This window comes from Macaca fascicularis, chromosome 12, assembly GCF_037993035.2.
Source record: "Macaca fascicularis isolate 582-1 chromosome 12, T2T-MFA8v1.1".
NCBI lineage: Eukaryota > Metazoa > Chordata > Mammalia > Primates > Cercopithecidae > Macaca > Macaca fascicularis.
This window is the reverse complement of record NC_088386.1, coordinates 111,279,955-111,294,067: the sequence shown is the minus strand read 5'-3', so window position 1 is coordinate 111,294,067 and position 14,113 is coordinate 111,279,955. Positions and strand designations below refer to the sequence as shown.

At 38.1% G+C, this 14,113-nt stretch overlaps 1 protein-coding gene across 20 annotated transcripts in view; it reads left to right on the top strand.

The window, feature by feature from the left end:
- The window catches only part of FN1 (fibronectin 1), a 75,603-nt gene that overhangs the window by 29,888 nt on the left and 31,602 nt on the right, over positions 1-14,113 (top strand). For 10 of the 20 annotated variants that reach the window (XM_005574217.5, XM_045367673.3, XM_045367669.3 and 7 more), the window contains exons 20-25: positions 1,363-1,629; positions 6,713-6,807; positions 8,217-8,385; positions 8,840-8,926; positions 11,341-11,532; positions 12,941-13,213. In XM_005574217.5, the coding sequence (XP_005574274.3) occupies positions 1,363-1,629; positions 6,713-6,807; positions 8,217-8,385; positions 8,840-8,926; positions 11,341-11,532; positions 12,941-13,213 (1,083 nt within the window). The remainder of the gene's footprint in view (positions 1-1,362; positions 1,630-6,712; positions 6,808-8,216; positions 8,386-8,839; positions 8,927-11,340; positions 11,533-12,940; positions 13,214-14,113) is intronic. The other 10 variants (XM_005574221.5, XM_005574220.5, XM_045367674.3 and 7 more) reach the window with 1 other exon arrangement.

Genomic DNA, 14,113 nt, shown 5'->3' with positions numbered 1-14,113 from the left:
TTCTAAAATACATGTATCAGCTGAAGGGTACTAAGAGGGAGAACTGAAGAGAATCTAATTTGAGTGCATTTTTCCTGTAACTAAATATATCTAGATCAAAGTTAAAATGCAGGATCGTAACACAGTAGAATTCATTTAAGAATAGCAATTGTCAAGTATCTAGTATTACTAGCCACCAGCTTATCTGCTCAGTTTTTACAAGCATTATTCTCATATTTACTCTGTTTTGACCTTAGGAAGGAAGGTCTTATTATTATTATTATTTTTTATTTTTTTGAGATGGAGTCTCGCTCTGTCGCCAGGGCTGGACAGTAGTGGCGCAGTCTCAGCTCACTGCAACCTCCACCTCCTGGGTTCAAGCGATTCTCTTGCCTCAGCCTCCCAAGTAGCTGGGACTACAGGCATGCGCTACCATGCCCTGCTAATTTTTGTATTTTTAGTAGAAACAGGTTTCACTATGTTGGCCAGGCTGGTCTCAAACTCCTGACCTCAAGTGATCCACCCACCTTGGCCTCCCAAAGTGCTAGGATTACAGGCATGAGCCATCGTGCCCAGCTGGAAGGTCTTACTAGTATCCATATTGAATACATAAAGAAACTGAGGCTTTAAAAAAATTCTGGAACTTGTAGGGTCACAGAGATAGGAATGGATAGAGCTGGCTCTATAACCTATGTCCAAAGCCCATGCTCTGAATTATTATACTTGACTGCCTCTTAAATATTTCCTCTATTTGAAATGTAATTTAAATTTCGGTGGGAAAACTGCTGGTTATTATTCTTAAGAATAAACTCCACAACTTATGTGATTCTGATAGTGCAAACTCACCAGTATCCTACCATGAATCTGAGGATATGTTATCATTACTGTAATTACTGTCTAATCTGAACCATGTGAAAATAACTTTTATTTCTCTAGCAGGGACTCTTCACAGAATATTGCTTCTGACCCATAGAGAGCTGCTTCTTGCTGTCATTTTAGGAGGCATATCCCTTTTTCCTTAATCTGTTTGGCTCAGAGCAACCTGTGAAGTTCAGAAGTGTTTGTTTTGCCTTTTTAAAAATACCATTGCTTTAATGTAACTATAATTTCTGAGAGTGATGGGAAGGTCATGCTGGAACATTAGACTTCCCGAAGGATCACAGTCAAGCAAAATGGTTCCACAATTTCTCATGACTGGCAGAGTTTTGGCAAAGTTCTATGTAGCACTCAATCTCTTACTGGCTCAGTTTTTCCGGGGTTCTGACTTTCACATAGTTGCAACCTTGAGGAGAGAAAACTTAGACATTCAATCAAGCTTCAGGACTTGAGTTATGATCATTACTGATCTAAATATTTCTTGGCATGTTTCATCTTTTTTCCTAGAACTGGATGCTCCCACTAACCTCCAGTTTGTCAATGAAACGGATTCTACTGTCCTGGTGAGATGGACTCCACCTCGGGCCCGGATAACAGGATACCGACTGACTGTGGGCCTGACCCGAAGAGGCCAGCCCAGGCAGTACAATGTGGGTCCCTCTGTCTCGAAGTACCCACTGAGGAATCTGCAGCCTGGATCTGAGTACACCGTATCCCTTGTGGCCATAAAGGGCAACCAAGAGAGCCCCAAAGCCACTGGAGTCTTTACCACACGTAAGCCGAAAATTAAATGCCTTTTCTTAACTATATTTACATTCTCTATTCTTCATGCTTTACAAAAAAACAAAACAACGGCCCCCCAAAAAAAAACCATTAAAAAGTTAGTATATATTTAAATCAGTGATACTAAAAATGTGCTCCGTAGACTGGCTGCTGGCCCGTTAATTGTTTGCTGCTAGTCTGCAACAAGAAAAAGAGTTGTGCCAGAATGTAAATCACAAAGCACACTGCTTAGTAGAGCTGAGAATTTTTCTGAAGCCAGATTTTCTTGAAGGAAGCAGTGCGTTAATTCGCATACATTGCCAAGCTCTTTCTTTCCTCTAGAGCCAGCACTTTGAGTAACATGGGTTTAAAGCACTCTGTTATTACAAAAATTAAATTCTATTACATTAAATGAATTTACCAAATACTAGTTAAGGCAAGAAAAAATTAGCACCTATGTCTATATTCTATTACTTTGGGCATTGAATAGTAACTATGAATGCAGAATAAAAATATCTACAGGTTGAATGGGAACCAACTAATTGAACATGAAGCCAGGGAAATGATTTCTTTATGAGTGTTGGCTGCAGAAGATTAAAGTACTTTTGCAGACAGAATCGCTTTTTTCTTAAATTACTCTTGAAATTCCTCAGAGGAGGAAAATACTAACAATAATTTTTGGCCACGTCTGTCCTTTTGCTCAACATTTTAAAGGAAGTGGTCTTAAATCTCCCACATATCTACATCACAATAAAGACCTCTATTCACAAACTGATTTCTATTAAATACATTTCCATTTACATTACAGAGAATTATGAGACTCCTTATTTCTGGCTGAACATTATTTGTTATTTTCAACTTGACGTTTTGAATTATAGAAGCACCTAACATAAGCACTTTTTTTAGCATATATTGTAACCATGGACTAGTTTGCAATTTTCTAAGAGCCTTCAACAAATGTTACTCTTCGACTAATTTAAAAGTATGGATGTTAAAAAGCATTCAAAAAGTCAATAGAAGCCTAGTTTGTAAATAACTATGGAATTGATTTCCCAAAGAAAATATAAACTTTTCCCCATAAAAATACATACTTTAAGGAAAACTTACTTCCATTTAAATTTACTGTATGAAATTTGGCCCTTTTCCTAAATAATAGTTAATCGTAAGCAAGTAAAATTCATTTTTAATTTGCAAATAAGCTTACCTGAAAATTTGGCTAAAATTTTACACGGTTCTAAGATAGTCTAAGATCTACTCTCATGAAATTAATGTCTTTATATTTCTTGTAAATATTCATTTGTTATAAATGTCCTTCAGTGGATTAGAATGGAGATTTCAGTGAAGGTGCCCTTTCAGTAGATGTTGTCTTTTACTAAAATGTAGAATTCTATAGTTGTCTTGTTCATTCCTTAACATAAGGCATATTTTATGTAGTTTCTTTGGTTGAACACAGTGCTGAAGAAAGAAAAAGCATTTTTAATGATGCTAACAATAATTAAGGGAAGGTGGTGGGTCAAGATATTTCAAGTACTTCTGAAGACTTTGATATATTGGATATATTATTTTATGCTTTGCATAATAGATTCATATAAAATATAATTATTTTAATTGAAGTACTAATAGCCAAAAGTAATTTTATTAGATAAAGTTTAACATCGTGTCTGGAACATTGTATGCTTTCAAAAAATACTTGGTGAATAGATGATTGAGAAAGGAATAATAACAAAAACAGTTCAACGAAGCTTATATTTAAATAAACTAATGTAAGCAGGGTATTCTACAACTCCATTTGAACTTTAAGTACTCCTTAAGGTTGTAAACATCCTCAAGGCTTGCATGGTTTTGAAATTACTAAGTTTCTGTAACTTTTTTACTGTCTTACTAAGCTGAATTCTGGGAGTAACTTTTCTGAGTTTTATAACTTGTGCTAAATTCTTAAGAGCGAATGTGAGAAAAGTTACGGGAAAAAGCTGTTTCTGGGGAAAATTCAGCTTATTCCTGTATTGATAGGGCAAATTTTATTTCTTTAACAGCTGGGCTTTCTTCCCTAACAAGACCTGCCAGAACCCATAGCTCACACTCAGAATCACATCCTTTGTTTGACATCGTTTGTGGGTTTGTGGTTTGGTGATTTTCCCATAATGGCCTTCCCAGGCAGAGAGCATCATCTTAAACTTCGGAAGACTCTAGCTGGCTGGCTCAAGCAATAGAAAATACCTAGTCTTAAAGCCCAGGACAGTTGAGGCAAATATAATTTGTAAAAAAGTTGTGGTTTTCACAGATGTTCAGTGAAAGAAACTGACTGTTCTCTGAATTGCTTTTCGTGGGCCATTAAAAAATGGTCACACAGGGCTGTCATGGCATTTTGGCAGAGTCAGCAGCAGCCAAGTGGTGTATAATTTCAGAGGTACTAAAAGGCATCGGGGTCACCCATCCCAGTCATGTTCCCCCAACCCCCACCAAACACCATCAAAATAATAACATACATAGATGAAACAGCCCACTAAACCAGTAGTACCTCAATTCAGCCATTAGAGCTATCATTATGAAGTGGCCCACATATATCTTTGGCTTTTTCTCACACAATATTTTTAAAATAAAAAAATGGCTCCTTAGAATCCAGACTGAAAAAGAAATGCGAGAATTGCGATGTTGATTCTAAATTCCCACATGGCAAAGAAAAAAAAATTGACTGGAGTTGAGTTGAGACTGGAGTCTGAACACTTTTTAATCCCTGTTTGTATAACTCTGGAGACTAATTCTTTGTCTTGCCAGCCATTCATAATTTAGTATAAATACATTCGGAGGTTTTTTTCCCAATGGGAACAAAATTTGATTGAGATGTAAAGGGGAACAAAATTTGATTGAGATGCAAAGAGAGGAAGAATTGTGGAGATATCAAACATGTGACCAGGGCTACTCACACACTTGATACCCTTGAACTTAACTTACCCAACTCAAAATATATGGCCTTCTGTGACTTTACCTTTCTAAATTTATAATAAGATTTGTGAGGTTGTTAGAAAGCTCTATCTTAACTTCATATATACATTCTTTCCTTCCTTCCTTCCTTCTTTCCTTCCTTCCTTCCTTCCTTCCTTCCTTCCTTCCTTCCTTCCTTCCTTCCTTCCTTCCTTCCTTCCTTCCTTCCTTCCCTTCCTTCCCTTCCTTCCTTTCCTTCCTTCCGTCCTTTCTTCCTTCTTTCTTTTCTTTCTCTTTCTTTCTCTCTCTCTCTTTCTTTCATTTTTGGTGCTAAAACCGAAAACAAATCTTTTATTTAAAAAGAAGATTTAAAAAAAAAATTTTTTTTTTTATTTTTGGCCAGGTGCGATGGCTCATGCCTGTAATTCCAGCACTTTGGGAGGCCAAGGTGGGCAGATCACCTGAGGTCAGGAGTTTGAGACTGGCCTGCCCAACATAGTGAAACCCCGTCTCTACTAAAAATACAAAAATTAGCTGGGTGTGGTGGCAGGCACCTATAGTCCCAGCTATGGGAGTCTGAGGCAGGAGAATCACTTGAACCCAGGAGACCGAGGTCACAGTGAGATGAGATTGTGCCACTGCACTCTAGCCTGGGTGACAGAGCAAGAGTCCATCTCAAAAAATAAAAATAAAAATTTGTTTAAGTAATATTTTATTTTATTTTATTTATTTATTTATTTATTTATTTATTTATTTATTTTGAGATGGAGTCTTGCTCTCTCGCCCTGGCTGGAGTGCAGTGGTGTGATCTTGGCTCACTGCAACCTCTGTCTCCCAGGTTCAAGTGATTGATTCTCCTGCCTCAGCCTCCCAAGCAGCTAGGATTACAGGCATCTACCACCATACCTGGCTACTTTTTATATTTTTAGTACAGATGAGGTTTCCCCATGTTGGCCAGGCTGGTCTTGAGTTCCTGGCCTCAAGTGATCCACCCACGTCAGCCTCCCAAAGTGCTGGGATAACAGGCATGAGCCACTGTACCCAGCCAAAGTAATATTTTCGATAAGAAAAAGAACAGTGATGTCAAGATGCTAGAAAATGCAAAACAAACTTGTTATGATTCCTGATTCTGGTGATAAAATACTAAATTTTTGCAGTGTTATTATTCTGAATAAATAATCACATATTTAAAGTACAAATCTTTAGACTTCAAAGTGCATCCATGGTGGCAGATTTTGTTTAACTTTTATATAGCATGTTTTACTGCAACCAAAAATAGTTGACCATTATTGTGGAATAATTCAGCATAAAGCTTTTTTTTTTTTTTTTTCTTTTTTTGAGATGGAATCTCATTCTGTCACCCAGGCTGGAGTGCAATGGCATGATCTTGGCTCACTGCAACCTCTACCTCCAGGGTTCAAGCGATTCTTGTGTCTCAGCCTCCCCAGCAGCTGGACTACAGGCACGAGCCACCACGACCGGCTAATTTTTCATATTTTTAGTAGAGACAGGGTTTCACCATGTTGGCGAGGCTGGTCTCGAACTCCTGACCTCAAATGATCTGCCCACCTCAGCCTCCCAGAGTGCTGGGATTACAGGCATGAGCCACCAATCCCTGCCCAGCATAAAACTGTTTTTAGATCACCATCTATAATTTACCACTGTTCTTAAATTAATGATTAAGAAACAATACGATAATCAGTTTGTGGTGGCCAGTTGTACATTTTATAAGGGATTTTACACTGACGATATAGGGAAATTTATTGTCATAAAACTCAAATCCCAACAATGATGGAAAGACATGAATTAGATTATATAATTTCATTGAAAAGACTGCCTTAGCGAATATTTAACCCCTTGTTACTCAGGTATAATTCATGGGCCAACAGAATCGGTATTATCTGTGTTTGTCAGAAATGCGAACTCCCTAGTTCTTTGTTAGACCTCCAGAAACAGAATCTGCATTTTAGCCAGACCCAGATGATGTGTGTGGCACATTAAAGATTGAGAAGCCTGATCCTCTCCCAATTCTCACCCAATGAAAAAATATGTTACATTCTCTATCCACTGCTTGGTTAAACTGAGGTTCTCTATAAAGATACTTGTTATCTCTATTCTATGAAATCATCTGTGATCTTAAGTTTTGAAAACGTGTATTGATTCTCTCTCACAGTGCAGCCTGGGAGCTCCATTCCACCTTACAACACTGAGGTGACCGAGACCACCATTGTGATCACATGGACACCTGCTCCAAGAATTGGTTTTAAGGTAAACTGCCCATGTTCCTAATCTCTGTGATACAGCCCTGAGCTGTCCTTGTGTTTCCCATGTAGTGGAAACAGGGTGCTCAGGAGTCAGGAGACCTGGGTTTTGCCACCTGCTTCTGTTCATACATCTTTGACTACATTGTCAGGGCCTAACAATCCTTCCCTGCCTACCTCACTGAATTGTTCCAAGAATGGATGGAGGCTATGAAAGTGCTTTTCTAAGGATAAAACATTAGCACGAAGCTGCTGCTTGTTGTTATCTTATTTTCTCTATCCTTTCCCGCAGGGAACTACATTTCAAAAAAACATAGGAAAACTTTATTTGATGTGTCATTCTAAATGGGTGTGAACAAGTTCACAAAAGCCAATTTAGGGAGATCAGTTAAACTCAGAGTCACTTAAAAATCGCATTTTCATCCAATCAGTTTCATCTCCAACTGTTCAAAGCGCTGCGGGTAAATCTCTTAATAGAAGTTAAGATTAAGGTTTCCCTGTGGATATCTGGATTCATCTTCTTTAAAGTAATGATATTAGGGAAGTGATGAATACAAATGAATATGTTGAAAAGAATTCCATTCTTTGGCATTTAGTGTGAAGACAGAAATATTTGTTATCGCTGGAAATCATGACTCAATCCCCTTGATTATTTAAAAAAATACACCAAAGATAAAGTATATGAATGGCCATACTTATGATTATGCTACTCAAATATAGAGGAACTTTTTGAAGATTGCCAGTATACCTTTTAAATTCCCTGAATGTCATGCTGACTTTCAGAAGCCTTATGGTGTGTGAAGGATCTCTTTAGAGTTGGACACTATTTGATAGCACAGTGTTACCTGAGTTTTTGAAAAAGGATCTTAAAAGGATTTTAAATTACGGGCATAGTTATTCTAATTCTTCTCTTGTAATGTATCATCCTGCAGTTGAAGCTATGAACATAGCTCTTCGAAAGGTGTGTTTTTGCAATACAGTTGCTACAGGGGCTAGTGCCTTTATATGGCAACTGAAAGGTGAATTGAATGTGAATAACTTGTTAAAGGGAGAGCTCAAACATTCCTTCCAGCACACACACAGAAAAATAGAAACAAAATAGCATGTGGCCCACAGTCCCTGGGTATGTCTGGTTTGTAACAAGAGATTCTTTATCAAGCAAAACAGTATGTAATGACATTTCTCTGGAACCTTCCGTAATAATCCACCTTAATGCAGTTTGGAAGATAACCTTCCCCACCTTGGGGAATTTCCAGCTAAAGTATATAAAAGAGTCCCCAAATCATTTCCTAATAAAAGTACATTGTGCAGTTTCTGAAGAGTTTACGCTATTTAAAGCATAATCACAACCTCACAGCAGTAACAGGCCTCTGGAAATATTCGTCCTTGGTGTTTATTTTGCTTTCCTTCCTCTAGCTGGGTGTACGACCAAGCCAGGGAGGAGAGGCACCACGAGAAGTGACTTCAGACTCAGGAAGCATCGTTGTGTCTGGCTTGACTCCAGGAGTGGAATATGTCTACACCATCCAAGTCCTGAGAGACGGACAGGAAAGAGATGCGCCAATTGTAAACAAAGTGGTGACACGTAAGAAGAACTCTTTTTCCCTTTTCTATTAGTTTTTAAAACTGTTCCACTTTTTGAAAAAATCTAGTGTCAATATCACTTTTTACTTATGAGAATGGCACAGGGGAGATATCTCATCCTTACTTAAATTATTAATGCTATTCCTGAATTTGGAGTAGCAGGTTCAATTCATGCTTTATATTTTATGGCATCAGAAATGTTCCTTCCATGTCAAGAATATTTATGAACAGGCGAGATGAAAATAATTTCAATAGTATTGCAAAATCATTAATCATAAGAAAAGTCTTGTCAGAGAACTGCTGCTGTCCATCATGTTTTCATAACGTGACCTATATTTATATGGGAGGGAGGGAGGCAAGAAGCGTGGAAGAGAGGGAGGTAGGGAAGGAGGAAAGATTACACAGGTCAAGAGCTTTGTGTCAGCTTTAACTTTTAAAATTTTCTTTCTCCGTAGCATTGTCTCCACCAACAAACTTGCATCTGGAGACAAACCCTGACACTGGAGTGCTCACAGTCTCCTGGGAGAGGAGTACCACCCCAGGTAAGTTTGGGATGGATCACAGGGCAAGTATACACCATACCTTCCCAAGACAAAGATTTTAGAAACTGTTTCTTTCAGACAAAGAAAGGATTCAAATTACAAATGCTCAGCTCTCCATACAGACTATAGCAGTACATGACGTACATCATGGGGCAGCCTGCAGGATGCTTTAATCCACGTTGACTTCAATCACAGGAAACAGAACAATCTTACCCTAGTCTAGGGGGACAAGGCAGATCCTCACACAGCTGTAGGGCTGAAGAAAAGCGCTGTGGAAGGTGCCTTTTGCTGAGTGCATTAAAAAGTGCCAAACAAATGGCTGAAGTCATATTACGTAATTTCCCTTTTGTGAGTTGTTACAGAGCCTAAGTTTATTATTCCTTGAAGTTTTATGAATGTTTTGTCATAAGTTGCACCACAAATATTTAAGGGTGATGAAAGGCAGAAATACCTTCGTTTTACAGAATAAGAAAACTGAGACTTAGAAAAAATTGGCCTACTCATAGTCACACATTTTAAATGTTACAAAACTGGGATTGTAACTTAAGTTTGTAGACTCCTTCTCACACCCAACATCACATATTTGGAATGTAATTTTTTAAAATTATATTCTATGCAAACTGAAAAATTTGATTAAGGGGTTTCTTGACCATTTTTAAAGCTTTAAATGAAGCATTTGTCTAAATTCCTTGTTCATATATATTTGAAAATTATTTACAAAATGCTAAAATGTATAAAGATAGCTGTAATAATAGTCAAATAGCACGATGTACTATGGCAATAACAGGAAATTTTAGATATTCATTACTTTTGCCAAAACCGCATGGAAGTCTCACAAAACTTATGGAGAAAAATCTTAAACAAAAATAGAAGTTCCAATTAATGTTGATTGCATTCTAACCTCCTATATTTGTTAATTTAAGGGATATGTTTAGTTTATTCCTTAGCTATTTCTAATTTTACTGTTAAATTATTGTGAAATTTTTGTTAGAAAAAAAAGTACTGTATAGTTCTTATCTTTGCCAGGGCACAGAGCTAAGGCTATCATCTCTAAGTCTGATTAATGTATGCAACCACACAGAAAAAAACTAGCTCACAATATCTCTTTTAATCTCTCTCTGAAGTAGAATGATTTTGGTAAAGTTTTTTATCTAAACATCGTTTAAGCCAAAGCTATACAATTTCCAGCTGAGTTGCTCCGAATCTGAAACTTTCAGTTGGCAAGCTTCACGCTTGTTAGCAGCAGGATCATTCATACCTTGTCTCAATGACCCAGCCCACACATTTGGATGATCACTAGCAAGTGTAATGATCTCAATATTTATTTCTCATTCAGTTGGGTTTCCTTGTATTTGCCACATTAGTGTTTACCCTGTTCCTAATGGCAAATGAAATTCTGTCATCTCCTTGCCTTTTATAAAGTTTAATATACTTTCTCATTTTACTTTTAATCTGGCTCTATAGCTCTCTAGTCCTCACTGTTTTTATTTGAATATCTCTCATCCCCCTCAACTCTTTTACTGCCCAATTTCTATGATTCCTGAAGACTTCAACAATCAATACTCTCTTTTTTTTTTTTTTTTTTTTTGAGACAGAGTCTTGCTCTGTCACCCAGGCTTGGAGTGCAGTGGTGCCATCTCGACTCACTGCAACCTACGCCTCCTGGGCTCAAGCAACTGTCGTGACTCAGCCTTCCGAGTAGCTGGGACCACAGACATGCCCCACCACGTCCAGCTAATTTTTGTATTTTTAGTAGAGATGGGGTTTTACCATGTTGGCCAGGCTGGTGTTGAACTCCCAACCTTAGGTGATCTGCCTGCCTCAACCTCCCAATCAATACTCTTTATAGAATAAGTATCACTACTTTTGTTTTTCGCCTTTTCTCCTTTCTTGGTTCTCTTCCTTTAAATCCCATAGTTTCAGACCTTTTAAATTAGGAGAGCTCTCTGAGGAATGTGCTTAAGGTTGAGAGCGATTCCATACTAGGCAGGTAGAAAGGAATATTCCTCAGCTGTCTTCAAATGATTCATTAAGGAAAAGCAGGGTACAGTGGTAGGACCATGGGATTTGGAAATGAAAGCTTTTGGGAATCACTCCCCTGGTTCAAAATTTCCTTTAAAGTGAGGATCTTGGCAGAGGTTGAAGTGAGCCAAGATCGTGCCGCTGCACTCCAGTCTGGGTGATAGAGGGAGACTGTGTCTCAAAAAATAAAAACAAAAAATAAAATAAAGTGAGGATCTTAGTACTGCCTGAAAGGATTGTTGCAAGCATTGAAAGACAGTGACAGTGGAGTCCTCAGCAAATGCCAAGTCCTTCTGCATTCCGCTCTGTGAGTCCGTCATTGGAGTCTAGTTAAATATGCTCTGGCTCACAGATGCTCTGTGCAATAACTTCCTCTTTTCTTTTTCCTCCAGACATTACTGGTTATAGAATTACCACAACCCCTACAAACGGCCAGCAGGGATATTCTTTGGAAGAAGTGGTCCATGCTGATCAGAGCTCCTGCACTTTTGATAACCTGAGTCCCGGCCTGGAGTACAATGTCAGTGTTTACACTGTCAAGGATGACAAGGAAAGTGTCCCTATCTCTGATACCATCATCCCAGGTAATAGAAAAATAAGCTGCTATCCTGAGAGTGGCACTTCCAATAAGAGTGGGGATTAGCACCTTAATCCCTAGACGGTTAAGGGTGTCAAATATAGTTGGGATTTAATTCCGATCTCCCAGCTGCACTCTCCAAAACCAAGAAGTCAAAGCAGCGATTTGGACAAATGCTTGCTGTTAACACCGCTTTACTGTCTGTGCTTCACTGGGATGCTGTGTGTTGCAGCGAGTATGTAATGGAGTGGCAGCCACGGCTTTAACTCTGTAATGTCCGCTCACATGGAAGTATGACTAAAACACTGTCACGTGTCTGTACTCAGTACTGACAGGCTCAAAGTAATATGGTAAATGCATCCCATCGGTACATTTCTGCCTGATTTTACAGTCCGTATCAATTTCCAACAGCTGCCTATAAAATAGTTTTGTCCTCGAAAATAGTTTTGTCCTCGTATGTGAGCACGGGAACAGCATTTGGTTGACACGTCCAGTTTTTCATCTTGCAGTTTCAAATCCTTCTTTTTAAAAATTGGATTAAAAAAAAAAGAAGTAAAAGCCACACCTTCAGGGTGTTCTTTGTTGTGGCTTGAAAGACAACATTGTAAAGGCCTGTCTAAGGATAGGCTTGTTTGTCCATTGGGTTATAACAGAATGAAAGCATTGGACAGTTGTGTCCCCCTTTGGACTCTTCAGAAGAATGCTTTTACTAACGCTAATTACATATGTTGATTATAAATGAACTAAAATAGTGGCAATGGCCTTGACCTTAAGCCTCTTTCCTAAGCCTCGATGTGCTTTTGAATGGCACATTTCACACCATACATTCATAATGCATTAGCATTATGGCGATGATATTGTCATGAATTTTGTATGGGAGAAAAAATATCAATTTATCACCTAATTATTATTTTTTAACCTTCTTCATGCAAGCTTATTTTCTACTAAAACAGTTTTGGAATTATTAAATAATACTGATACTTACTTCATACACTTATTTCAGATACTTATTAAACATTGCTGATGCTTACTTCAGATACTATGTCTAGGCTCTAAGAATGGTTTTGACATCCTAAACAGGCATATGATTTTTAGGAATCTGAACAGTTCAAATTGTACCCTTTAAGGACATTTTCAAAATGCAAAAACAAAAACAAAAACAAAACAAAACAAACAAACAAAAAAATCCCTAAAAGAATATTGTAACCTGTTTTATTCTTCCAGGGAAGCAAACTGTTCATGATGCTTAGGAAGTCTTTTCAGAGAATTTAAAACAGATTGCATATTACCATCATTGCTTTAACATTCCATCAATGTTACTACTGGTAACCTGATATACACTGCTTTATTTTTTCCTCTTTTTTTGCCTCTATTTTCCTTTTGCCCCCCACCCCCTTTGCTTTGTAACTCAATAGAGGTGCCCCAACTCACTGACCTAAGCTTTGTTGATATAACCGATTCAAGCATCGGCCTGAGGTGGACCCCGCTAAACTCTTCCACCATTATTGGGTACCGCATCACAGTAGTTGCGGCAGGAGAAGGTATCCCTATTTTTGAAGATTTTGTGGACTCCTCAGTAGGATACTACACAGTCACAGGGCTGGAGCCGGGCATTGACTATGATATCAGCGTTATCACTCTCATAAATGGCGGCGAGAGTGCCCCTACTACACTGACACAACAAACGGGTGAATTTCGAAAACTTCTGTGTTTGAGACATAGATGGTGTTGCATGCTGCCACCAGTTACTCTGGTTAAATATGGATGTTTTAAGGGGGAAGTCAGCAGTTGGCCAAAGATTAAGACAAGGTGGACTATGGGGATAAGGAATCAAATGCATCTGCTAAACATATGCAAGTATTCTTCAGTACACTCTCATTTAAACCACAATTAGATATAGAGCTAGAAAAATTCAGATGTCTGTTCTGTTAAATATAAAATAGCAAATGTTCATTCAATTTGGAGACCTAGAATTTTTCTTCTTAAATACCAAACACGAATACCAAATTGTATAAGCACCAATTAATTATAAGAAAGATATCTCCAAAATGTACCATCATGCTCTTCCTTCTACCCTTTGATAAACTCTACCATGTTCCTTCTTTGTAGCTAAAAACCCATCAAAATTTAGGGTAGAGTGTTTTGAGGTAGGAGAAAAGTAAATTTGGGAGCATTCTAGGTTTCGTTGCTGTCACTAGGTAAAGAAACACCTCTTTAACCACAGTCTGGGGACATGCATGCAACGTTTTAAAGGTTCTCTGCTGTGCATGGGAAAAGAAACATGCTGAGAACCAATTTGCATGAACACTTTTCACTTGTAAGTAGAATTCACTGAATGGACTTGTAGCTCTAGACATCTCACATGGGGGGAAGTTTAGGACCCTCTTGTCTTTTTGTCTGTGTGCATGTATTTCTTTGTCAAGTACCGCTATGTTTCTCTTTGCTGTGTGGCGACTTAAGCCTCTTCAGCCTGGGATAAAATAATCTGCAGTGGTATTAATAATGTACATAAAGTCAACATATTTGAAAGTAGATTAAAATTATTTTTTTAAATATATCGATGATGGCAAAAAGGTTAAAGGGGGCCT